The sequence below is a fragment of the Petromyzon marinus genome, chromosome 31 (genome assembly GCF_048934315.1).
Source record: "Petromyzon marinus isolate PM22_M1 ecotype Great Lakes invasive population chromosome 31, UKy_Petmar_22M1.pri1.0, whole genome shotgun sequence".
NCBI lineage: Eukaryota > Metazoa > Chordata > Hyperoartia > Petromyzontiformes > Petromyzontidae > Petromyzon > Petromyzon marinus.
The window spans coordinates 9745661-9772506 of NC_133697.1; the positions used below are offsets into that span (position 1 = coordinate 9745661).

The following is a 26846-nucleotide window of genomic DNA, read 5'->3' on the forward strand; positions in this document are numbered from 1 at the left end:
ATTACATTTAATTGTAACTCTGAAAAAGGTCTTTGAATTAGGTGGTCACATGGCGTAAGAGGTCAAAGTGCTGAGACGGTTCCACTGAGGTCCTGGGTTTGAATCCGGGTTCCAGCATGCCTATGATGAAAACACGTCCCTCAACGTAGTGCGTTGATGACCTCAACCCAATCACCCATGACTTCACAAAAAACTATTATAATACATTTGGTTTCGACCTTTATTTGGCTACATTCTAGCTCCGAGAATTAATAAAATATGTACCAGTTTGACTACCATGCAACAATCTATTAGCGGGTCCCATCCTGTATAAAGGGTAAAAATGTCACTTTGCATGATTTTAACATCAGCTAAAACCATGAATTTCTCCAACACACGGTGCTCCGTGAGATTCGCAAAACAGCACAATTTGAATATATTGGGGAAAAGTAGAAAGAAAGAAAAAAAGTATTTCGAATTGACAAAGGAAATTTGCCCCAGTCACAGGGGCCCAGGCAAACCTGAGCTCGTGGTGGCCGTCCATGAGGTAGCAGAGAAACCTACGGCCGCACAGGTCGGTGGTGATGAAGGCTTTGCTCGCTTGGCTGTTCGATATCCTGAACGCACAGGCACACACGGAGACCGCACATCCCACACAATCGCCCCCCATCCGGTCTCAAGAACAGTAACAGCAGTACGCCATTTGGTGAGCATCTATTAAGGCCTGCAAAATACACACATACAAGGGGGTAGTGTTGCCAGCACCATGCCCGGCCACCTTTGTCTCTCCTAATGCTAATGTTTTCACACCTGTTCAACACATTTCCTACCGTAGTCTCCGGATCATAAGATGCATAGAAAAGACACACCGCCAAAATTGTGCCCGGTGTAAAGTTGGAAATGGGTATTCAAGTCTTCTTCGGCACTCGGTGAAATAAAAAAACTTCCCCGACCTTGCACTCTTAAGAATGGTAAGTGGCCTTAAATGCAAGTAGATTTGTCCCCACCTGTTGGTGAGCACCTTCTCAGTCCACAGGTGGTCCATGCAGAGGTCGGGCAGGTTCAGCATGGGCTCGGCTACGGATTTCCCCGCGGAGCTGTTGAGCGACTGGTTAGCCGACGAGTTGCCCTGACCGCGCGGGGACGGCGAGAGAAAGCGCTGCGAGAACGCGGCCAGGGAGCCGCCCGGCGCCGGGGAGTGGGACCGGCTAGAAGGAGACAACGGCTTTTGTTGTTAAAAAATGATGAGGGAGGAAAAAAATAAACGCGCGTTTCGTGGATCCTGTAACTCTTTGCAAAACGCGTTGGTCCTGTGAATGATTTCATGAACGATAAAAACATTGCCTTCTGAGCCGCACGAGGTGACGTCATGTGTAACAACGTTGTAGTGAGCGGAGGCCTTGGCCTAAAATGCTAACGTATTTAACGCTGGATTGTTTTGCTAAGTTTTGGGTAACCCTTTGATAAATATATCGGGCTTTCTATAAGGTCTCTAAAAGGAAAACAACTTTAAAGTAACATTGTATTTATACTGGATCGTCTTCATGTAAGCTATTGTGACCCCTCTGCTAGACACTGAAAAGCGTGAATAATAATGTACAGGCCTTTGTGAATCCACTGCTGGTTGAAGGCCTTCCCCTGCCACGTAAAGGGTTGTAATGAAGATAACAATGAGTAGCAATGACGATTATTAATTAATTGGTAATTATGATCATTCAAACGATGACGCACGATGACGGTACAGACGACGTTAATTGACAACAACGATGACACAACAAGGACAGCAGCAGCAACGACAGCAGTGATGGCAACGGTCACAACGGTGACGAAGATCGTTGTGACGATGACCACAATGACAACTCTGAGGAATGCTCACCTCAGCGACGCCATGTTGGACACAGTGGGCGACCAAGACCACGAGTAAAACGGCAGCCCCGAGGCCGGCGGCAGAGTTGCACCCAAAATCGATCCTGCACCACCGCCGCCACCACCAACGGCACCACCGCTGCCACCACCAACACCGGACCCGCCCCCCGCCGTGGTGGAGGCGTGAAGCAGCTGCTGGCAGTGGAGTTGGTGCAGCGGGGATGAGAAGCCACCGCTGTGGCCCAACGAGCTCTCATTGCGAGTAAGGCCGCGGAGGTGCGCGGCGAACGAGATGGCGCTACCGACGCCACCGCCGCCGCTGCCCATGAGCTCGTCGGTGAAGCCGCCCACGACGCTGCCGCCCAGCGTCCCGCACAGGCTGCCCACGACGGACGATGGCCCGGGAATGCCGAGCATGCTGCTGCGCTCCTGGCGGAGAGGAGAGAGCCGAGCGAGGGCGGTTAGGCTGAAGATAATGATGGTGTTTTGTTGAGCTGGGACCAGTTACATTCTACTGGACATGTGAAAAACTACTGGACAGTTGTGAAAACCTATTGGATGTCTGTGAAAAAGAGCTCGAGAGCTCATCAGATTCCTCCAGTATACATAAAGATTCTGATTCTGTCAAAAAAACTTAGGCACAACATTTCCTTGGCTCCTGCTGGAATAAGTGTCCATGAAGGGAGATTTTCATCCAAGGTGTTTGATGAAACTGGTCACCGGGTGAGAGTTCACACCCCCCCGCCCCTCCACCATGTGTGTAACGATACAGAGATGTGATCAGATTCAAAATCTACCATTTTCTATGAACCAATCACAAACAACATAGAGTAAAAATAACAATAGTAATAATTTACAGCACTTTGTCAATCTACTTCTGCAGCATGAAGACTTCCCCACGCCGTGTCAGTGGTAAGAGGTTATATGACCATACTTCATCACGCTGGTCAGTGCCGGTTGGTGACGGGGGAAGGAGCAGGGCCGGTTTAGCTATCATTCACCAGAGATATTAGCCTTGGCTGGGATCTGAACGCAGGTCACCGGGTTCAATGTGCTGTGCACTAGCCACCGCACCACTGCTTCAACCCTTTAGGGGTGTACGTACCATACAGTTACACCTCTAAACACATCTACCTGATGCATATATCCTAACATTAATAATTGATTCTGGCTGACAATCATTTCAATGAAGCCTTTCAGGCAAGATAGTAGACGGAGGACAGCCGGGAGGGTGAGCGAGCCGCCACCTGTACCTGTGGCGTGGCCTTTCTCAGAAGCCACACGGCGTGCAGGCCAAGCGTCGGGTCAAAGGTCAGCAACAGCGGAGACTTGGGGGAGGCGAAGACGATGCGGTGCGAGTGCTCGTACGTGTAGCCGACGCGCGGCGTGCCGCCCACGCCTGCCGTCGTACGCACACGGGGCAATACGCACATGCACGGTCAAGCGCGTGCGCACACTACGGTGGCCGTGTAAGGATGAGCATAAGTCAGCGGTCATTTACGTACAAATGGGGGTTTTATCTATATATAAAAAAGGGAAATTTGTGAATGTGTCTGTTCGAAATGTTTAGCATACTTCCCAACATGCAACAAACTAGAAATTTGGCATGTGGGTAGCTTCCAGACGGTACACAATGCAAAAAGTATAAAAATCTACTTTTGTATTTGGGGGGCGGGGGGGCGGCGCAATAATGGTTATATTTTGCACGGCAAATAAGCGGTGACGTCACATCTGTAATGTCACCCGCATGCGGCAGCATCATGCAGTGTGCCTGCTGACGTCACGCATCCCCCCCCCACCCTCCGCGTAGGCCATGTATTAATCCAAGACAAGAATCCAAGTCTCGGGCGAAGCCGGATAGTAAAGCTAGTTTGGACCATATTTGGCATTGGCCCCCGGCTGTTAACACAGATGAGAGCTTCCCCGTTGCTCCTTTGAGTAGGGAGACACTTTATTAGTTTGTCCTTATAATACCGTGTGCAATATACCGCGCCGCATCGCCATGTTGCGCAGAAACACCACGTGCCAGGGAGATTGGTGTTTCGTACTACACCGTACGACGGTAGCTACTGCGGCGTTGTGCATTCTAAGATTGGCTTGTGATTTTTGGTGGTTTCAGCGGTCTTATTTTACCTTTATTTAATTTCGCTTATTATATTTTATAGTAAAAAATAGCAATAGCAATAACTTTACAAGCTGTAAATGGGCTAAATTTGGTATTAGTAAATTCGGGGTTTTGTTGACAAACCGAGGCACACCTCAGAATTAAGAGCTGTGCTTCAGGGACACACTGAAATGGCTGACGTTTTGCCAACATTCACAAGTTTAAATGCTTTAACCACGGTTGCGAGAGACTCGCAGGGTAAATGGGGAAGGATGGGCGTGAACGACTGACATGGGTCAGAGATGCCCATGGAAGAATCTGCAAAAGTCATACCGCTCGTCCGGCAGAGGACAGGAGACACTGTGTCGAGAGGATGCAGCATGCTGTAAATCATGGCCAGCTGCTCCCTGAGAAAGGGGAACACAGACACACACACTATGACCAAATTACCTGGAACGTATATATGTATGTGTAAATTATTTCGCATCGTACATAGACAAACATGCTAATCGAAGGTGCGGGGGAAGTACAACAAACAAAAAAAGCAGTTCTCAACAAATTTGTTTTCAAACTAGATTTAAAACACGCCCGATCTCGTCAAATCTCCAAAGCAAAGCAGGCTTTGAGCCTGGACAGCGCTTGCACATGCGACCGTCATGCAAAGCAGGTTGGCCTTATAGACTGCTGTGAAGGCTACATGTTGGGCAGCCAAGGGAGATGCAGCAACAGCCATTGTGTTTACTGTCTATGCTCCCTGCATTCGGCAACCTGCACTGACCAGCGTGTTCGGCATTTCGGAAGTGCTTCTCCAGGAGGGGATTGACAAAAGGGCTTATATGCTGAAGTGCTATTAATGAGCACCTAATAAAAAATTGCACAGCTACAAGTTGCAGAGATATCACTAAAACAACATCCAGCCACCGTTGTTTAATGCCACAATTATCCATCGCCTGTATGCTGCAATAAGAAAGACACAAGTGTTTATAGCAATGTGTTGTACCTAATCGACCCTGTAAGCATCTCACAAGGAACGGATTCTCTCTCAAACAGAAGACCTTGTTTGGTGGGCCACGTGTTAGCGACCTGCACAAAAGGGCATATATAAGTAAAAAATATGCATCAATATACACGTCTCAAGTTTCGAGTTGATTTCTTTAACCAGGTGAAAATTCAAGCGGCCAGAACAGTCTCATTTGCAAGAGTGACCATGGGTCACCAAATCTAGAAGCAGATCTTATGGAACTCCCAGTCTTCTGCTCCAATGGACAGAAACATCTTTAAGCAACGTGATCTACCAACTTTGCGAGCAAAGCGCTGGCTTACATACCAAGACAGGGCGTGAAACAAAGGGCATGTGTTTTTAACAATGAAGCTAAAGAGCCGCAATAATTTTGAGAAGCGAGGGTGCTCATAAAAAAGCACGACTCATCACCTGGAAGGGCAAGGAGGCGGAGAAGTCCTGCCCATCGGCCGTGTGAATATCTACGCACGTGGTCTGCGCGATGCACACGCAGTGAAGGACCTTTGCTGCAAAGCATGCCCAACACACACACACAAACAGAGGAAACGTCAACACACACAACAACATCATCACATATATGAATGTGTTTGTATATTTAACTTCTTTCGCACCTTCAGGAGCCAACTGTGCTAGTCGGAGATGCGGGTGGGAGGACAAGAAACTAAACACAAAAAGTAGTTCTAAAGAAATTAGTTTTTAATCTATATTGAAAAAAAGATATCAAAACACACCATGGCAATGACAACACAAGCAGAAATGTCAACAAACGGAACAACATCCACACACAGTAATATCAACACTCAGTGGTAATGTCAGCACGCACAGCAACGTAAACACACACAGCAATATTAACACACACGGCAATAGACATAGAGGCATGGTCAACACACACCGCAACACCAACACATAAGCACACACGTCATTATCACACACATTGTTAACCCACGGGCTCTCACCAGCAGGGCTCCCACCATTCTTCTCATTATTGTCCCACTCCTGGAAGTCACACCACAGCACCTGTGGGAAGAATACACAAGGAATGATTGGGCAGTCGACCTCTGACTGGAAGCTGATCTATACATGACGTTACCGTGTTCCTGCTCGAATTAACATGGAGCTGTGCTAATGTCCATTACGAGTCCCGAGCCAGTAAATGAGATGACCTTAATTTAAGGTCACCGAAATACAAAAACATTAAAACGAAACCTCTTCTATCAGCACTGATGCAGAAGGGCTCTTTTGCAAATAAAGTGATCATCGTCATCATCACCATGGATCATGATTTGCAATTCACAAATGGTTGCCCCTTAGGGAGATAGATGGAACTGTAACAGAAGACAGAGATTGAATGTTAACATTTTGAATATTAGCACTTTGAATCTTAATATTTTATACAGCTCAACAATGGAAAATAAAATCCTACATCGCAACAATCATACCGTTTCTCAGATGAAGGTGAAGAAGTTCGGCATGTCATACTAGGTCAACTGTGCCCTTCACAGTCAGAAAAAGGGAAAGCTCCTGAACCAGATGAAATAACTGTGGATAAGTGGTAATGACATTTTATGTGAATAGTTCTAGGTTTAGGTTGTTATGTTGCAAACCACATTTGCATGCACACAGGAATAGACTCATCAAGACTTAAATGAAAAAAGCTCCTTGGCCATATGTATGTGTTTATAGTACACGTAGTATAATGGAAAGCACAACGCTATATGAACCCAGCCACCTGAGTTTGATTCTTAACCGCTGCTAACATCAGTGGTGATTTAGTTGACCAGTTCTGTGTCTTCCCTAGGTCGACAAAGCCTCAAATGAGTACCTGGTTCAGTGCGTACACATCAGCACTGGGGAGACAATCTTAGCTGGGCATGTTGTTGGCCACCCACCCCCTTGTGTGCCGTGCCAGCCTTCATAGATGCTCGACAACAGCACATGCCCCAACAATCTATTTCCGTAATAAGAGAAGGTTCCTTGTCTTTTTTCTCTATGAATTAGGAATGTGACTGAGGATCTGTTAATCGATTAATATCGATTCTTAGCTCATGAGAGATGATTTAGTAAGTAACCCAGCAGTAGATGGACAAAAGAGCCGTGCATGCACACACGTGCAATAAGCAGACTGCGGAATGGCATGGCAAGTGCCACCTTCTGGATGGGCTCCTCGACGGTGAAGGACTTGTGCACCGTGGCGTAACTGCTGGACGAGCCACGGCTCCACACGGCGACGCGCCCCGAGGCGTAAAGCTCCTCGTCAAAGTTGTGCTCGTCAGAAGCGGCGCCCGGCTCGGAGCGGCCCGCCCGCATCTCCCACAGCTCCTGTCGTCGTGCGAGTTAGCACTGAATCAAACAACGATGCAGGCGCTGCGTTGCCAGCGGTGCACAACCACCAAACAAATAGGTCAAGATAGCTGAATGGGTACAATCGAGATTGTGGGTTCGAATCCAGGCATCAGCAAATACTTGCACAAACAAGAAAACTACTGGTAGCTCTGGGATTTGATTAAGTTGGTTAACTGAGTGGAAGTTTTACAACTTTTTGAGCAATTACTTTGTAGATGAACAAATTTAGACCACTTTTTGATGTTTTATTACTCAGGCCAATGTGATCAATGATGGCTGCTAAGACATCCCACCTTCTGAAGGTGGGAAATATGCACCAGCAGCACATGTGAGAACAGAGGTGAGACTCTTTTTTTCCCCCTTTCAACTTTTCCCAATTTCCTCAATTTATTATAATTTCCCCAACAGCCAAAAGCATCACGCACGCGTGGGTGCTCCTGAATGGTGACCTCGCGCAGGCACCCGGCGAGGGCGCCCGTGCCGTCAGTGGGCCACGCATCGGGGACGGGAGTGCGTAGTGCAGCGTGCCGTCCAGCCGGGGAAAGGTTTGCACTGCCACCGCAGCCGATATCGCCGACGCCGCAGGGGTGGATGCGGTACAGCCGGCGTCCGCACGGTTCGAACTCCTGCGCGTCCCACGCCGAGATCATCGTCTCCTCGTCCTCGCTCGGGTCAGGCTCGCGCGACATCGGGCAGCGCTATACGCATCTCTGCTCCAGCGAGGGACAAGATGGAGACAAGACGGGGGAAGGTACCACAAGGCGGTGAGACACAATTTAAACCCGCGAGTATCTCTTTACAAAAAACACGTTAGGTACAATTCATTCGTATATGCAAATCGCATTTGAAACATGCATATGCATGGATTATGTAAAACTTGCAAACATGCGTTTGTCTTAGGAAGTATTTAATTAACAGTAAGCAAAATGCAATGGCATATTTTAAAAGGATTTTCAGCTGTAGTTTGTCTCCCATGTTTTGGACAACCCTTTGATTTATACAGTGTAATATCACAGGACAAGATATCATAAAAATGATTGCATTTACACCTCATCTAATGCAGCACGGGTGATTAAACAAGGAAACTGTGCAGCAGTGGTACCACACATGAGACAAAGATTTGCATGGCAACATATACATTAGAACGTATGTTCACTGTCACTCATTTAAATTCACTTCATTCATATTCTAATTCACTCCGACTCACACTCTGAATTTTGTATTTGCTCAGTCAGTTTCAGGTTTACTTTGTTTGAACCAGAACCAATCTGGGGCGATGATTGCTATGTATAATCGCAATTGCGTAATACCTCGCTCATTGACTTACCCGTTATCTCATAATTAATTAATCAAAACTGCTGCAAGCAAAACTAAGGATCATACGTTTAAACCACTGTAGTCTGCGCTCCTCAAATGGATAGCAACTACACGATCCATCTCCTGAAACCCTCTCGTGGCAAGGACATTGGCTTTTAACTCCTGAACGCACTGCTACAGGCTAGAATAGAATAAAACTACTCCGTGGTTCAGTGTATAGCGCAATGCACTGTGAACTCGGCCACCAAGCCGTTCGATTCGAGGCCAAGGGATAACTTCAAAGGCGAGCAATATCTGAAGCGATCCTGCAATCACCATATTAACCCCCACTAAACAGAAGTGGGGGGAGGGGGGGGAGGCGCAAGTATGGTGAAACATCCCCCATGATTGCTTTGGTGCGCGAGTCCTTCCTCCAGTAGCGGATTGTTGACAGTCATCAATTCATTATTCAACACGCGTCGGGGAGTTAAAAACACCTCGCCGCTTGAAAAACCCAAGCGTGGTAAAACGAGCACTTCGCAACTCCCGGCTGTCGTACAACTTAAACCACCGACTGAACCCGCACGAGACGACCCCTCCAAGGAGGCGTTCAAAGACTCCCCGACTCCAAAACTCCACTTCAAAACACGCGGCAACGTGCCGCCTACTGTACGTACAGTAGTGATTTTGCTGCATGGCGGGAAAAGCGGTAACTGGGCGCGAGCTTAGACAGCGTCCATGCTGTCGGGGTGTCAGTGTGTGAGTGTGTGTGCTGTTGCGTTGGTGTATAGCGTGAGTTTAACGCGGTTTGTCCGAGGCCGTGTATTTGTGTTATTATGTTTGAAAATGTTGTAATTTTGAATTGTATGCGCCGCCAATACCAGATCGGTGGCACGGAGGCCGCGTTGTCGCCGTCTCGCGAGTGACGCGACGGCGAGCGGCGGCGGACAAGCGGCGGAGGCCAGAAATACGAAACGCGTTTTGTGTGCGCGCGCGCGTTTCCTGCAAAGGCCAGGAGTTCATTATAGTAGTATCCCGATGTACGTCGTTTCGCAAATACGTCGTGACTTTAGTCGTACTACACACCTGATTTGCGCCGTCTCAATAAAACAACAAAAATCACGACGTTTCGGCCACAACACAAGTGGCCTTCAGGTGAATGATTTTTGTTGTTTTATTTTTTACCTACGTGACTTTACCGAATAGAACCAAAGAGTATGGATCCTTGCAGTCACGAAAGCTTCAAATCTAGAAATGAAGCCTTGGGAGCAGTGTTGGTGTGGACCAATCAGTTTCAAGGACAATGCATATATTATCATAGTATGTGTTTTTGTTTGCATTTTGACTGCCAGGTATTGTGGTTAATGCAGACATGAGTCCTTGTAAAAAGGTTTCAGTTTTGTTGCCAGAAAAAAGGGGGAAACCCCTATTCTTATAGCAGTGTTGTTGTTCCACTCGTTTCGAGAGGTGATAAGACATCATCAGTGTGAGCTCAGCCACACGTTAGAAACCATTGTTGTGTTTGACAGCAAGCAGATTGATGGTGATTATTTGTGTATTGTCAGGGGGGGCAGCACTAAAGGACACCAGAACACTGACATAATAATGTTTTTTTGGGGGGGGGGTGGGTGGTTTGATCGCGTAAATATAGAAATGTGTCGTTAAACCCGCCACCACCCGACACAGTCAATTAGTAAGGTTTGTCACGTGAACAGAACGTGCCGATTCGTCGCTAGTACAGCACGCCGGTGTGTTCGAGAGTAAAACCACAACATTTACAATTCGAGTACGACGTTTCGCCACCTTCCCCCCCCCCACCTTCCCACACCCCCCCCCCCACCTTCCCACACCCCCCCCCCACCTTCCCACACCCCCCCCTCCTTCCCACACCCCCCCCCACCTTCCCACACCCCCCCCCCCACCTTCCCCCCCCCCACCCGCCATATTGGATGAGGGGTCTAACCGTTTGAGTCCCGTACCAAGAGGGCGGCCGCGTGTGTTGTGCGTGGTGTGGAGAGAGAACGATGCGGATGCCACCTCCGCCGCTGCCGCCGCCGCCGAGTTCCAACACTACTATCGTTAAATGGCTCTGAGGTTCGAGCAGCTGAGCTGCCCGCAGTCCGTGCCCGCCTGCCTGCTGCTCGCCTGCCTCTACGTGGGCAGCCTCTACGTGTGGCGGCACGAGCTGCCCAGGCGAGTCGGCAGCTGCGGTCGATGGTGGTGGTCGCAAGACCTGCCGTGGGCCGCTGCTTTTGGTTACCACCTCGCCCGGGTTTGACCGGGACATTCCGGGAATTGCTAGAATTAAGCGTAGTAGTTAGTAGTAGTCGGACTTGGCTTAGTCCAGAAACTAACCGGGGTTGTTCAAATTGCGGGGCTGGCTTTTTGTTGTTGTTGTTGTTGCGTACCGGTAACCGAACGAACAAAACGTGCGGTTGTAGCTTTGCGGCACACGTAGCAATGTGTAGCAGTGGAAACGCAATGTTTACGTCTTGTCTGACGATAACGAGGGGAATGTGGTGGGGTTTTTTTTGGTAGCACGCGGTGAACTTAGGCCGCCGCGTGTCGCTAGACGCATTCATTTCCGCTTCTCGACTTTGGGAACCGGTTAACCGATTATGAAAACCCAAATTTGCAATCGAGATCTGCCATTGTTACGGTGCCGCTATGAACTCAATGCCAGTGCTGTTCATCGCATGGTCTTTTGCTGTTGTTGTTGACAAGACCTCGGAAAAGATTCCCCGGGTTTTTTTTCCCCCAGTCTTTATTGGGGGCGGGGGAGGGCGGAAAGGTGGCAACCCGGTCCGCCCTTGCGTGTGTTAGGTTAGGGGGTTGTCATTGAATGCTTTGACTCGGCTTCGAGTGCACCACCGTCAACAACGTGTCCCCTTGCTCTTGAGTGACGAGCTCACGGAAGGATAGCGCCCTGCGATTAAATTTAGCCGGGTCTGACCCAAGTCAGTCGCCCTAGTCAAACTTGGAAATTATTTCATTAACCCGGCACACCACACCCTTGGAGCAGCAGCAAATACATCTCGCTGTGGGTTGTGGACACTGTAAATTGCCAACAATTTCTCAAGGAGAATTTAAGCGGCCTGATTAGTTGTAGGCAGTGGTGGGGGGGGGGCATTGATAATTGGTTCAGGCTTTTTCCTTTCAGTACCATTGTTCAATGATTCTCTCCGCTTGTTTTTTTTATCTCGGATGTTCTCTTTCCTTTTGCCTTATGGTCCCTAGTTCATGCCGATCTCTTTTTGGGCCCCTTTCTCCCTAATTTGTCTGGTTCCTTGTGGTCAATAGTTCCCCTAAGTATTTGTTTAGGTTCCTGCAGGAATGAATCTCTCTATAGGTAATTTGGCAGGTTCCTTCTGATCTGTACTGTCTTATGTCGCCTTTTATGATTGCTTCCACTCTTTGGTCAGGGCTTAATTTATCACGGAATATGACCCAGGAATCAGGTTCGCCGGAGTTGGCACGTGATGAATAACCACAGCCATAGCGAGAAGTACACTCGCTGTGGTGTCCTGGTTTTGATTTCCGAGTCACCAACCCATTCCAGTTTAAATTTAACTTTGTTCCCAGTCCTTGGTCTCTTTCTCCACCTTTCTTCCTGCTATTTTTTCTCTCACTTTCCCCTGCTGCTCCTTTCTCCGGGGTTCCTGGTCAGTCACTTAATTAGTATTGCCCTGGTTCCTTCCTTGCCACCACCCCCCCCCCCCCTCTCGTGCCCCAGGTGTTGTATATTTCCTGGCTTCCTGGTTGCTTCCCTATCTCTTCATCTCTAGCCTGATCCCTGTCAACAGTTTCATAAAATGCCTTATCGATTATAATTAGCATTCCTTTCTCACTTAACTGCTGGATGAAGAGGGTGTCGGTTATTGGGGTTGTTTGACCATACTTTGCCACGCTGATCAGTGTGGGTTGGTGAAGGGAAGGGACCGAGGACAGCTTTAGATATCCCTCGCCACTGACGTTAGCCGTGGCCAGGAATCGAACGACTGCGCCACCACTCCAAGATGAATCATTCATCCTCATCAGCCATGACCAATCCATTGCTTCATGACAGCCGCCCCGAGATTTCACCATGTCGCGCAAGTACATCGATGTAATAATCCACCTAGCACCTGCACAAGAGTTAATTTCATCACTTCATGATTACAGTAATTTCTACGTGCTTAATAATGGCATTCATATGTGTGTGTGTCTTTGTATACATTTATTGAAAGTGGGCATGAGTTTGGGGGTGAGGGCATCTTACTCTTCGGAGCAACTAATAATCCAGAGAACATGTTAACAGGTGCCAGTGTTGTTGTGTTGCCACAGAGACCACCCCGATGTCATCAAGCGGCGCTTCACCAGCGTGCTCGTGGTGTCAGCGCTCGCCCCCTTCTACCTGTGGCTCTGGTCGGTCGACCAGGAGAACCAGGTGACTCCCAAAGCGCCACGACCGTGGTGTTCGACGCATTCAAACGGCGAATCTCACGCTCCAGTGCTCGTGACCCACCAATGTGGCCCTGCCTGCCAGCCTGTGTTGTCTACCAACCATCCGTTCAAACACAAAAACTCAACACATTTGTTTACAACATTACCTTAAAAGGAAAACTATATATATAACTGGGGAAATTTAAGGAAATGGCCCTGTTATGAATAAGGCCCACTGATCGGAATGTCACCTATTTTTTTATTTTAACGAAGGGTTAAATAATTGTATAGATGGGGACAATCCAGGCAACGGTCCTGCCATGAAGAAGGGCCACTGCCAAACATGTCACAAATTGCATTTTTTCCTCCTTTTAGGGCAGTGTTATTAAATAATGTTTTGAGTTTTTGTTATTTGTGCTCGTGCACCACTGGCAATGCAGTATCGCAAGTAAAATAGTATTTGTTCAAATACAAGTCGTTACGTGCTGCGTGCACTGTCACGTTTAGTGAACACATCCCACTTGACGGAAAGAGTGTTGATTCAAATTAAGATGGTGTTATTGTGTGTTTGTATGTCTGTGTATGCAAATGCATTAGTGTATTAGCTTGGTCCCTCTAATGAGTGGGCAATATAACTCCGAGATGATCCCATGTGAATGTAAGTTGAGCGTACAGTTTTGTGGCTATGAGGAGCTTTCTTTGTTGAAATTCAGCCACATTGATCAAAGCATTGACCATGCCCTCCTTGGCAGTGCCACTATCCATCCAAACCCTGTTGTCTCATCGCAGCCTATAGACGTACTACTTCCTGAGGACTTGGTGCGAGTGCTGCTGTTATTATTGCTAATTGGATAACTCCGAGTACAAATGCACGTGGGAAAGCATTTCAGAGCACATGTTTAAATATGATAGTTCTTCCTTGTTTTTATTGATAAATAATTTAAACTTGGTATTGCAAGTTAATATATTTAATGTGCAGGATATGTCACTGTCAAGGAAATGCTTCAAGCTTGATGTTCAATGAATCACAGTGGAACATTTTATACTGATGTGTTATGTCATGTACAGTGTTTAAAATGCTGTGTGAGACTTCATAGTAATACAAAACCATTGTCTTTGCATTATGCTTGATTAAATATGAAAAGAGGGAAGCACATAAATACGTTTTTTAAATGTTAAACAATGGAGCCTCACAGAATGGCTTGAGACCTTTCTCCCACTACTCTTAGCACCTTCGATAAGTTACTTTAGTTTGGCTGTTGAAGACTGGCACTGAAACTAAATCTGCTGTGACTTAGGCAATTTGCAGTGACCCAGAGTTCGTAAGTACATTTGTTATGAAGCTAATTATATGCTTCGTATTCATAAGCTAATTATTATTTATTGTTATATCATTACGCATAATAGTAGTATTAGTGTGCTGAAGTCTTAGCAAAGCTTATGCGTGCGCATTGGTTTTAAGCTTGATGCGGCTCGCTCTGATGGATCCTGCGAGCCACCATCACGTGGCGCTATCGCACCGCAGAATCCACTTGTAGCTGTCGACAAAAATTGATTGTCTTGTATTCAAAGGTCTGTGCTTTTTATAACATTTTGGTGTATGGTAGAGCCTCATTCCTGCTGTGTCCAACCATGCAAGGTGAATTAACACACTAACTTGTCAAACTTTGTATATAATTTGCCTTCCAATAACAGGTTAACACCTCATACTGTGTTAGAATACAAGCAGTCAAGTGTCTTGCAAGTTAATGAATCGATTCATTTTAGGGTTGTAACGATCCAGCAATTAAGATCAATTCCCTTGTTCTTGATACTTTATTGAATTGTGCGTATAATAATTATCAATTTTTTTATGGAAATAATTTGTTGTTATTTGATTAATGGACCTAACAATACTCCGATACAAACGACAGTAAACTAACGAAAACCAGCATAAGCAAAATTGTTAAAAATGAAATCTATTCTTAAATTGAATCATGCATAAGTAATAAGCATGCTTAAAGGCGCATTAGTTTAGAGGCTTGTGTACTGTATTAGTGCTTTGTTGTGGTCAGCAGAGGGTATAGCAGAAAACCGAATTGTTATATGCTTCTTTATCTATGCTCCCCACCTTCACCAATCTGCACTGCCCAGTGTGATGGGGTTAAATTAAACCCCCACACCCACGTGTCATGGAGAGGCCATCATCCATCCAGCGATGGGTTGATGAAAGGGCTGCACATGCACATACAAATCCATATTTGCTTGTGTTTCCTTAAATGACTAACGTGATCATAATACCGTTCCCCTGAACTGTTTTTTTTTAGTTCATTGGGGTGCATTGTCTTGCTTGTGCTTTTTTTGCCTAAAGGCACATTTCCATACAACCGGCATGATGTGGAAAGTTTGATCGGAATAATATTGGGATAAAACCTAAAACAAGGTGGCAAGCCAGCCTATTAAAGGAGCCTCTGTTTTTTGGGGGATTACTTAGGCTATACTAATATCGGAAACGCATGGGATGTAAGGATACTCGACATACGATGATATTGTTACACATTCCAAAGAGAAAGTCCTTGCAAAGCGGAGCTGATCGCACGAAGTTACGAGTGTAGAGAAATATGCGCACGCGAGTGTATGCTGTCTGAAAGCCACTGTAAGCATGAACAATCAATTACAGTGGCTTTCAGACAGCATACATTAATTTTTCGTCTCCCCCCTCCTCTTTTCCAAACATAGATGGACTAGTCCTTCTAAATAAACTGCCAAATCGCTGCGCGTGGCGCTGACGTTTTTTATAAATAAGTAAATGCACCGTTTAAAAATAAATTAATTAATGCGAACCGGCACACCTGATGACGACCGTTTGTGTTATGGTCGAAACGTCGTGAGAATTTTTTTATTGTTTTATATATATTTTATTATTTTATTGTTTCCCTTCAACGTGACTTTACCGAAAGAGCTAAGAATATGAATTACTGCAGTCACGAAAGCTTTAAATCAAAATTCAAGTAAATATTGTTTTGGCAAGCACAGTTAATCCACAAATCGGATAATCAAAAGTTTATCTGTAATCGCACGAAGGAGGAATGTGTGACTGACTGACGGTGCGTCTCGTTTGTGTGTCATGAGGATCAGTCATGGGGCTCCCTGCTGGAGACAATGGGAATTCACACCCGCGGCTTGCTCCCTGCCATCGTTCTGCCGCTCCTGCTCACCGCGGTAAGTCGGCTTCGACGCCCCAGTTTGGCATTGCTACAGCGCACGCAATGTTGGCCGCGGCACGGGTATCTGCGAAGCACCTTGTAAAAATCGGAGCCACAAGTCTTTCGCTTAAAGCAGGGGCGGGGGGAACCTTTGGCCCAGAGGCTGTATTCGGCCCATGTCTTAATTTGATACAGCCCGTGACCACATGACACCTACCGTTTTAAATCGGCCCCCGCAAACCTTATTTTTCTGTCACCACAAGCGTCTTAACCGCACTTATCGGGTACTAGAGGGCAGTATTTTTTGAGCTAACAACACTCCGTTTCTAACTTTACCGCGCTCACTCGCTTATGTCACTCCAATGGCCTCTAAGCTCGGCGGGCACTCACATTATCTTTTGCGTTGGTATTTTGAAAGCCAAAAAGGGTGCCCACTCCTGGATTAGAGAGGAAGATGTAATTCCGAAAATAACGATGTGTGGATTCTCTGTTAGCACACTGTAATCTCTGCTGGTGCACATCATTAATTTATTTACCATTTACAGCCATTTGTGATTCCACTGCTAGATGAAAGCCTCTCCGCGCTATGTCGGTCAAGGGCGTTGTTTGATTGTAATCCACCACTTGCATCAGTGCTGGTCGGTGAAGTGGAGTGTACCCAGGACCAGCTCGGATATCACTCACCATTGAGATTAGCCGTGGTAAGAATCAAACTCATGTGACTGGAATTACAAATCGGTGTGCGAACCACTGTGCCACTACTCCATCCAGTTGTTATCAACTGATGAAAGTGTAATTGAAGGTCTCAACATAAAATATTTCAAATAAAAAGATTTATTAATACATTTTTAGCAAAAATATGCTACTCGAAAGTCGTTCTTATACCAGCATAGTCCTGTTTTGTGTGTACGTTAATGTTAGTAAATCACTCTCTAAGAGGCGGTGTTCGATTTACCACGACCCTGGCTGATAACAAACCTCGGTTTAAAGTTGAGTCGGGGAGCCCCTTTTTGTTCGGGCCTCGTGCTTGGTTTCCAAAAAAAACGTTGTTACAGCACGTCCCGTCGCCATGAATTCACGGGCGCCAGTAATTTTAACCGTGCCTCTTTGACGAGGTGTACTTTGCGAGCGATGCTTTCATCCCGTGTGAACAAATTAATCCGCCGCCAGGTAAGAGGTTTGTCCACAGCCTTCTGGTCTTTGTTAAAAACACTGGAGAGAATGTAAAGGGCAAACACCTCCACCATCTTAATGAAGTGAGCACCAAACAGCACTGTAGGAACATCAAGGACCCCCCCGGGTTAAAGAAGAGCTCTCTGCTTTGTTTTGCTTGTTGCCGCAGTGGTTTAGTCAGCAGAATTTACGTCTGTGTGATGAAATGGCTCATGGCTGCCTGTGGGTATTGTTTGGTGACATTTGCGATGCGTTTCCAACTGGAAACACTCGAACTGATTGTGGTTTTAAAAACTGCCTATTATAGAACTGCATTGGCATTTATATTTTACTTTTATTAACAAATACCTAACCATGAGGTGACTGGGTGGCTCATTGCTTTGGGCAAGACTAGGTTCAAATCTGCTCAGCCAGGTCCTGTCATTATTAAAATTAGATCTTTTCACTTAATATGCCTTAATTCCAACTCTAAGAATGAAAATAACTCGAGCGACAAACATCAGTCTTATTCGTAGAGTGTGTCGGAAACTGTACCCCCTCGTGTGTGAATATAAAAACGTCACTTGGAGGATTTTTCATAAATAGTTTACTGAAAATTGCTTGGGCGGCCGTTTTCAGGCACACAGGACTGTGCTGCTCTGTAAGGTTTCTGAATGGATTAATTGTCACATGATGCCAATAGCACGCTGGAAATAATGCTGAGACAGCTTTACATCCCATCCAGTGTTTTATGTTTGACGTCCAGGCAGATCCTGGTTTTCCTATCCCCAAGCACCTTGGAGTGTTCCTTCCATCAACATCTTTTACAGCCAGTCACCACGTGTCTGAACTATTGCAGTTTCCTGCACGTGACCTGAGCTAGTCTCCTTGATTCTTTGTAAAAAAAAATCCAGGACTTCCACCACTGATTAATTTCATTTACGGAGTAGAAAAGCATCACGTGTTTCTGTGATGCAGGTTCTCTTCTTGGGTCCCATCGTTCAGCTGACCCTTGACTGTCCCTGGGACTTTGTCTCTGGAGTGAAAGTGTTGATTGGTAAGGCCCCCACTCACAGTCCAAAACATAGAACACAGGGTTTCCCATAATCCAGTTCTCACGACCCACCACGCTCCTTCACTCCACAGTTAGCAGTCTTCAATCAAATACAAATGAAGTCTGTGCACGCTTCACATTCCTGATGATTGCTAAACGCATCCCACATGACATAAAGAACGATAGTTCGATTAAACCGACCTCTACATCAAGTGGGACACAATACACACGATGTTGGTCTTAATTTGAATTGACAGTCACGATTGCACATGGGACATATTTACCAATCATCAGGCCAAACTTCATTGGTACAATCTTCTTCATATGACCATTGACATTTTATTATGCAGTGAATTGTGATGAAATGGAATTCACCTATAAAAACCATGCACACTTTGGATGAAGGTCACGGGCAGTGTATAATGAACGGACACTATGTAGTGCACAGGCAAGATGTCCCATTTCGAATTTATAACGAACAGACTGGAAGCCCATCATCATCATCTCTGTGGTGCACACCATCTATATGCTTCTTGTTATTCGGGCCCAATAATTAATTGCCGTGCTTGTTCTATTAGCTTTTTGTAACCCAGCTCTCCCCTGAACAAGAGCCATGTAGCCTCAGCAGGCTCTGCCCCTGCTTATGAATAACGACCATTCTTTTCTCTTGGGCTAGAGCCGCGGTTCTGGGCGCTGTGCGTCTCCGACATCTGGTGGGTGCGCAACCACGTGGTGGCGCCGCTCACGGAGGAGCTGGTGTTCCGTGCGTGTATGCTGCCCCTGCTGGTGCCCTGCACAGGCCCCACCATGGCCGTGTTCGCCTGTCCCCTCTTCTTCGGCGTCGGTACGTCCCGACTCAAGTCGGTCAGGCGGTTGTTCGGTCAGTCAGTTGGTTGTTGGATCAGTTGGTCAGTTGGTCAGTTGATCGATCAATTACTTTCTTCAGTCAAGTCAGCCAGCCAACCATTCAGCTGGCCAGGCGATCGGTCAGTCAGTTGGTCATTTGATAAGTTGGTTGGTCAACAATTCATGATTCAATTTGACAGCCTGTCAGTAAAGTGATCAGTCTGTCAAGCAATCATTCTGTAATTTAATTGGTTAGTCAGTCAGCCTGCTGATCAGTCGGTGAACCCATCAGTCAATGAGTTTCCTGTAAGCCAGCACTTGCCAGATGGAGTTGGCTCATGTTGACCTCACAGCGTGCGCTAAACTCCCATTTTGTGGGCTGTTTATTGTGGGACATCCAGCATTTTTTTGGTGGATGGTGGAGACTGCCCTGAAACTTGAATGGCTTTTAGCCGATATATGACTTAATGTATTTGTGCAAGAATCGGTGACCGTGTTTTGGATGGTGGCTGAATGTGGAAAAATGAAAGTGGCATAAAAGGTTGCATAGTGGTTCGCGCCATGAACCTGGGAACCTGAGGTTGATTTACCACCCACGAGTGATACCTGACCCAGTCTTGGGCACCCTTCGCCCTTCACAAACCCGCATTGACCAGTGTGGTGAAGTATGGTCAAACAACCCTCATGACCAATATGGTGTGGGGAGACCTTCGTCCAGTAGTGTTTTGACCAAATGCTGTAGATTATCATTATTATTATCATCATCGTGATATATTCTGTTGTGCATGATTACTTATTAGAATTGGTAAAACATAAACCAGAATCATGGCCGTCCAGAGGTGGGTGCGGGGGCCCCCCGATGCCTTCAAACTAAACCGGAAGTATTACATCTGACACTGATGTCGAGGCGCGAGGCCCCCCGAAAGAGCGGCGCCCGGGGCAGTCGCCCCTATTCGCCGTACCCTCGGGGACGGCTTTAACCAGAAGGCACGGTGATGGGATGAATCCCAAAGTGCGCAATTACTCTTGAACGAACTTTGTTGCCTCGAACTCGGCCACATAGATTCTTGTCGCATAAAGGAGTATGCTCGCTTGCTCAACGTGTGTCACGTGTCTGCTGGCTTTCAGCTCACTTTCACCACGTCATCGAGCAGCTCAAGTTCAAGCAGGGCAGCGTGGAGATGATCCTTTTGTCCGCAGGTAACCAACAGTAGAGACTGCCAACCAACAGTAGAGACTGCCAACTTTAATTATTGTAGATTTGTTACGCTCTAGGTAACGCTCGATAATTATCCGTGGGTGATTATTCAGGTTGCGGATTAACTGTGCTTACAAACGGTCACTGCATCGCGTGCTTTCAGGTGCACCTCTGCGGCCTTCTGGAATGCTCTTCCGATATTAGGAAGCCACTGGGTCTATGCACTTTTAAATAATCTAGATTTAAAACGCATTTCTTTAGAACTGATTTTTGTGTTTAGTTTGTTGTGCTTCTCCCGCACCTCCGATTAGCACGGTTGGCTACGTATGGTGTGAAACAGGTTCAACGTACATGTATATGCATGCACGCCGATTTAATTATTGGCTGCTCCCCACTTGCCTCAGGTCAGTGACTCAATAAATGATCATTTCAACTCTTAGTACGCATAATATTCGCTCCCTCCTGAAGAGAGAGCACGACTCGGTGAGGAACCACAGACGAGCGGGGAAAAAGCAGCAGCCACACAGTGAACTGGAACCATCAATTTGCCAAAGCTCTGCGGTCCTCTGTATGTTGAGATGTTTTCAACCAAGTAATGGGTATTTAAACATGTGGCAGGAAACTGGAGGAGCACCTGGAGAAAGTGTACCTGTGCAAGGAGGGGGAACAAATACTCAGGGGACAGATTGAGTCCACACTGCTGCAAAAATCAGTTTTAATCAATGAACCATGTATGTATGTTAAACTTATTTCGCACTGTACGTAGCCAACCGTGCAAACTGGGGTTGAGAGGAAGGACAACAACACAAAAATAAGTTTTACGCCTAGTTTGTATGCTGTTTATGTCCAACTCAATATATCTGTATTTTTAAAGTATTTTTTTTATTTGCCCTTGTGAACATTGGATTACATTCGGTAACATTGCAACTGGCGCCGAGCCAGTGGTGGAAATTTCATGTCACCATGGCGAGTGCCTAGCTGATGCTTAAACACTGGCAGTCATCGTTGACTTAGAACCACGTGCGCCGCTGTTTGACCATCGTCACGATGTTCCAGTACCTTGGCCAATTGCTCAATATGGGCGTGAGCTGAGTTGTAGGGTCACCTCGGGCACACGCATTCACATGGGCAACCTCAGGCGAACCCCAGAGAGCACCGCGACGCATTCACATGCAAACAAAAGAAGCGCCACAAGCTCACCCAAGCCATCGCTAATTGGCCGAGCGTAACTCTTTGTTTGCGGGACAATTGATTTTGTGTTAATGTTTTTTTATATTATTGCCTATCCTAGCCCGCGTGTGTATGTGTCCGGCCCTTTACCCTTCTATTGTTGCAGCGTTCCAGTTCTCCTATACGTCGGTGTTTGGTGCCTACACGGCCTTTCTCTTCATGAGGACAGGTCAGTCATATCAGGTGTCGCGGATAATCCTAACCTCCCGGGCCGCACACGGTTGAGTATCAGATTGCTGATGTGCCATCGTCAATGCTGTGCTTTGCTGACTGCCAACTGTTGATGCCCAATCTCGATATAATATTAATATTAAGGAGAGTCATTTTACAGAGCCCCATATCAATCCGCTGCTGGATGAAGGCCTTCCAACGCCGATTTGCTTCTGATGTTAGCTGTGGCCGGGAATATAACTCCAGTCGCCGGGTTCGTAGCACAGTGTGCTAACCACCAGGTCACTGCTCTACCCACAATATATTTATATTATTTAATATTGAACACTTTTTGTTCACCCAGTTAGCACATTGCATAATGTGATGTAATGTTCCCTTGCTGTGGTTGGTGTAGCCAAAATAGGTTTGATAACGTGCATTTTTTTTGTAGCTATGCCACAAGGGCACCATGAGAATCGCTAAGCTCCTCTATACACATGCACGCACATACCCTCTTTTGTGCACACAAAGATAACACGATACCCTATTTGGTTTTCCAGGCTGAGCAGTGATTGTTAGCAAACGTCTTTTTTGTCTGCCAGGGAACACGTAGCGACGCTTTGATGAGCACCGTGCACACTCACACTCACCCTTGTCTCACCAGCATCGGGGCAAATGTGCTGAACCAATTATCTAATTCTCTGACTTGTGAGACATGCTTTTCCTCCTAGGAATTTTCAAGCAAAACATTTACGGTGGGTCTTATAATCTGGTAGCTGTGTGCATCTCTTTGTATATTTAGTGTGTGACCGCAGTTTTTTTACTGGCACAGGTTTGGGGGTGTGTCCTACTTTCCAGACTGTTTCTTTACCTGGAGAATATGGTACTTCTTCTTGGGTCTTTCGGTAAAGTCACGTAGAATGGAAATAAAATAATAAAAATAAAACATTTTGTTTTATTTTTATTATAAAAACATAATTTTATTATGTTTTATTTTTCTTATAAAAACAATTTTATTATGTTTTATTTTCATTATTTTATTCCCATTCGACGTGACTTTACCGAAAGAACCAAGAAGATGAATCCCTGCGGTCACGAAAGCTTTAAATCGAAATTTAATACGGTACTTGTTTTAGGCTAAGGGATGACCTAGGAGAGACCCAGGCCAGCTTTGGGGGTGCATTCAAAGGCATAAGCCAACGCTCACCTCGTCTTGCCCCTGACCAACCTCTCATCACCCTCTGTGACGACTCTCCCGTCGTCTGTCCAATCCGCCCCGCCACCCCCTCCCCACCAACTCCGCCGACTGCACGCAGGTCACCTGGTGGGCCCTGTACTCTGCCACTCGTTCTGTAACCAGATGGGTTTCCCGCCGGTGGCGGCCGCCCTCGAGCACCCGCGGCGCTCCGCCATCGCAGGCTGCTACGTGTCGGGCCTCGTGCTCTTCCTGCTGCTGCTGCACCCGATCACGCAGCCCGCGTTCTACGCCGACAACGTGTTCGGGCTGCTCGGCGCGAGTGCGACCGTGGGGCGGTAGAGACGCGCGTGGTGCGTTTTGCGACTCGCCTTCCCCCCGCCGAGCCGCTATTCGTGAAGTTCGCCATCTGATTCGAGTCGGCGGTTGTCTCGTTGTTTGCGCCGCGTGTACCGTTTCATTTTTGCTCGTTCGTTTGTACTGCCGTGTTTGTGTTTAGTGCGTCTTCTTTTGTGCTGCCTGTACGGTTTCGTTTTGTACTCGTTCGTTTTTATCGGCTGTCTCATTTGTTTGTCTGTACAGTAGAGCTGCGACGATCGGGTGATTACTTTAATTAATCATCTAAAAATTGCAAATTGACTTTATTTTTTGAGAGCGATTTCTCGGGCCCCTTTTGACATTTTCCCTCCTGAAGGTAGAAAACCCCCAACAAGCTACGCCCAACATGACGCATCTGACACACCGATGGTGTCATGAAACCCCGCCCATCACCTCCCATTCAGCGACACGCTTGGGAACATTATTGAGACTTTTCCAACTAATTTTGCATTATCCCCAAAGTAATCTACTTGAGCATCTCCCGAGGAATCGATTTTTTTCTATTTTGGCATCTCTCCTCTACTGTACAGTTTCATCCTATCTCGTTTGTACCGTCTTGTAATTCTGTACTGATGCATTTGTACTGTCTGTTTTATTCGTGCTGTCCTTATTTGCTTTGCCGCTTTGTCTGTTCTGTCTCATAACTGGCTCATTCATATTTTCCCTGCTCTGTTCCGTCACTATGGTCATGTTTGTACCATCTGTTGTTATATTTCTTGTTTTCTTCGTTTTCCGTACAAGCTGCATGCACCCAAAAACAATTGATCCTTACACGTACAAATTTGTGAATGTATTACGATCGTAAGGTTTAGGAGATGCATTTTTCTTACAAGGGAACTTTTTGGTGGCAACTATTGCAGTTGACAGTTGCGGATAACGGTTGCCCTTAAAATTTCCCAAGTGTCTCAGGGCCTTGATGGGTGCCACTGCTTGTGCACACAAAGTGGGGCTTGACGGTACTCCCATAACCCAATGATGGAGTTTTCATTCAAAGGTCACTTCTGATATATTTCCCATAATAGTTTTCAGCCCTTATGCCATTCCACTGCTGGATGAAGGCCTCTCCATACCCCTGTCGGTCATGGGAGTTGTGAAAGGGGGCAACAGGGATGGGTTCAGATATGGCACTCGCCACCGATGTTAGCCGTGACCAGAAGTCAAACTCGGATGGCCGGCTTCATAGCGCAGCCTGCTAAGCGTTGTGCCAGCGCACCCACCCTCACCTCCCTTTTATCACAAATAATTCAATAGGCGTAGCAATGGCATTTAACGAATGTGATTCCCATACCTGTTTTCGTTTAAGAAAATTATTTTTGGCGGCAGCAATCAAAACTTACACCGTGGAGGCGTTTTGCAAAACGTATTATCGATTGTGACAATTTATTTTGTAGGGGGTAATTATTATCTTGGTTATTTGTTTTTGTATTGTTATTGTCTGGTGATGGTGCTTTTTTGGACTGGGTCTGCAGTCATGGCGTTAACCTGTTTGCCGTTGGAAAGCGCTTATCGATTAATTAAACTCGCATTGCGATGCCTCCCAGTTTTAAAATGCGCTCAGAGTTAACATCCATCGGACGATTTGAAAGGGCTTGTATAAATTTGCAGAAGCATCAGACTCCCCTATAGCTCGCCCATATAACAGCAGCCCAATTGGATGATGGTCTCCCCATACCTTAAAGTCATGGGTGGTGTTTGACCAAACTTCATCATGCTGGTCAGTGTGGGTTGGTGAAGGGGGGGTGCCCAGGTTCAGTTAAAAATACCACTCGCCACTAATGTGAGCCATGGCTGGGAATCAAACTCAGGTTTATGGGTTCATAACTCAGGGCACTTAACCATTGCACCTCCTCTCCTGCGTCGGTGCTTCTGCAGATTTCTATACACACTCTGTTCTTGTGTTCTGTGCATTAATTTTCACATGTTTTGACTGCCCTGCAATTTCAACTTATCTTGACACGTACCCCATTCGCTCAATCCCCCCCCCACATCCCACCAATTAACCAATCACAATTGTTCACAAATTGGTTGCTGTTTGGCTTTTTGGAGTTTGTAGGTATTATTTTGTGAACATACAAACAGACGTTACAAGTACTCGTCATGGCTTCATGCAACACAAGCGTCAATGACAGCCGGTACACCATTTGTAATACAGTATACATATATACAAAGGTCCCCTGTATAGCCTGCGTCGGCTGTTGGGGAAAGTACACACATGTACGTAATGCGAATGTATGCACTAGAGGTGTATCGATTCATCCATCCCCACAACGATTTCATCAATTTCAGGATTTAGGGGTTGCCATTCGAGTCAACATTTTTTTTAAAGATTATGGTGAATGTGTGGCCTCTAGTGGCTGCAGGAGTCATGTGACCCCTATACAATACAATGCAACATAAAATCGATATTACTCAAGTAATCAGTGTATCCTTACACCCCTAGTTTATTCATGCTGCACCCAACATACCACATTCTATCACGCGTGTATATTTTTGATGTGGGTGGGGTAACAAAGGGAAATGCGTATATATATTAGAGCTACTAATTTGTATTATAATACTGACAGGTTTACTCTGCTGGTACGTGCGTTCAATGCATACCTTTTGGGATATTGAATATTTTGTAATACCGTATTGAGCCTTTATAGAACTGTCTCATGACACAAATAAATGCAGTTGTTTCTAAATGCGTTGGTCTTATAAAAGATGCTTCAACCAAATACTCAGATTAATATATATTTTAAAATATAAAAAAAAAATAGTTTGGACCAGTTTGTGTCTCAGGGCCCACTTGGCCACAACAATAAATGCTTAATATTTTTTTAAAATGAAGTGCGTTAAATGTAATCGTCACCTGATATTTCTTCAGGGTGTCGCTTTGAATCAAAAGTGAAATTGCCTGTTGTAAAATTCACTTTAATGAGGACCCTGTGACATTGTTGACAAGAGTGGGCCATTGTGTGCTTGTGAGCTTGTTATAAGTTGAAAACTTTGAAAAAATGTTCCTCTGCTAAATAAACTGCAAAAAGTAAAAGGCATTTGGTCTGTCCTAAAATTTATATTCCACCTCCATCGCAGGCCTTGGTGGAATGACACTTTCTATGAGGGCAGTATGCAAAGTTTTCAGCCGAACACATTCAGTACAAAATACATTAATGATTTTAAAAAAGTCACCCTCACTGTGCATTTTGCCGATCATTCTTAAAGCTTTTAATTTGTATCCACCTCCGGTGGTTACCCAACCTGCGGTCCGTGCACCTCCGGTGGTTCCCAACCTGCGGTCCGTGCACCTCTGGTGGTACCCAACCTGCGGTCCGTGCACCTTCGGTGGTACCCAACCTGCGGTCCGTGCACCTTCGGTGGTAACCAACCTGCGGTCCGTGCACCTCCGGTGGTTCCCAACCCGCGCTCCGTGGACCTCCGGTGGGCC

General features: G+C 46.2%; 2 protein-coding genes across 8 annotated transcripts in view; one reads left to right on the plus strand and one right to left on the minus strand.

Annotated features, from left to right (window-relative positions):
* Nucleotides 1-9584, minus strand: part of ANAPC1 (anaphase promoting complex subunit 1) — a 42778-nt gene extending 33194 nt beyond the window's left edge. For 3 of the 5 annotated variants that reach the window (XM_032963950.2, XM_032963951.2, XM_032963946.2), the window contains exons 1-11: nt 9491-9584; nt 7739-8023; nt 7119-7289; nt 5927-5987; nt 5382-5476; nt 4950-5032; nt 4283-4356; nt 3099-3244; nt 1856-2274; nt 987-1187; nt 501-596 (exon numbers count right to left, since the gene is read on the minus strand). In XM_032963950.2, coding sequence (XP_032819841.1) covers nt 501-596; nt 987-1187; nt 1856-2274; nt 3099-3244; nt 4283-4356; nt 4950-5032; nt 5382-5476; nt 5927-5987; nt 7119-7289; nt 7739-8002 — 1610 coding nt within the window. In that variant the 5' untranslated portion in view covers nt 8003-8023; nt 9491-9584. The other 2 variants (XM_032963947.2, XM_076071065.1) reach the window with 2 other exon arrangements.
* A 961-nt stretch (nt 9585-10545) lies between these two features.
* Nucleotides 10546-26450, plus strand: RCE1 (Ras converting CAAX endopeptidase 1). Of its 3 annotated transcripts, XM_032963953.2 has the most exons (9): nt 10546-10802; nt 12933-13035; nt 14330-14353; nt 16143-16232; nt 18347-18425; nt 19099-19266; nt 20397-20468; nt 21803-21865; nt 23163-26450. In XM_032963953.2, exons 1-9 carry the CDS (start codon nt 10693-10695, stop codon nt 23381-23383), a joined length of 930 nt encoding a protein of 309 aa, XP_032819844.1. In that variant the 5' UTR covers nt 10546-10692; the 3' UTR covers nt 23384-26450. The 3 variants fall into 3 exon arrangements, with proteins under 3 accessions (XP_032819844.1, XP_032819845.1, XP_032819846.1); XM_032963954.2 differs by lacking the exon at nt 14330-14353; XM_032963955.2 differs by lacking the exon at nt 14330-14353 and having other exon boundaries at nt 16149-16232.
* Nucleotides 26451-26846: the final 396 nt, after the last annotated feature.

What these genes read in the sequence shown, in the direction of transcription:
- RCE1 (XM_032963953.2), top strand. Translation starts at nt 10,693, where the DNA reads ATGGCTCTGAGGTTCGAGCAGCTGAGCTGCCCGCAGTCCGTGCCCGCC. An exon ending in CGGTCGACCAGGAGAACCAG is followed by an intron (nt 13,036 to 14,329) that starts GTGACTCCCAAA and finishes GCTGTGACTTAG; the next exon opens with GCAATTTGCAGTGACCCAGA. An exon ending in TGGAGTGAAAGTGTTGATTG is followed by an intron (nt 18,426 to 19,098) that starts GTAAGGCCCCCA and finishes CTCTTGGGCTAG; the next exon opens with AGCCGCGGTTCTGGGCGCTG.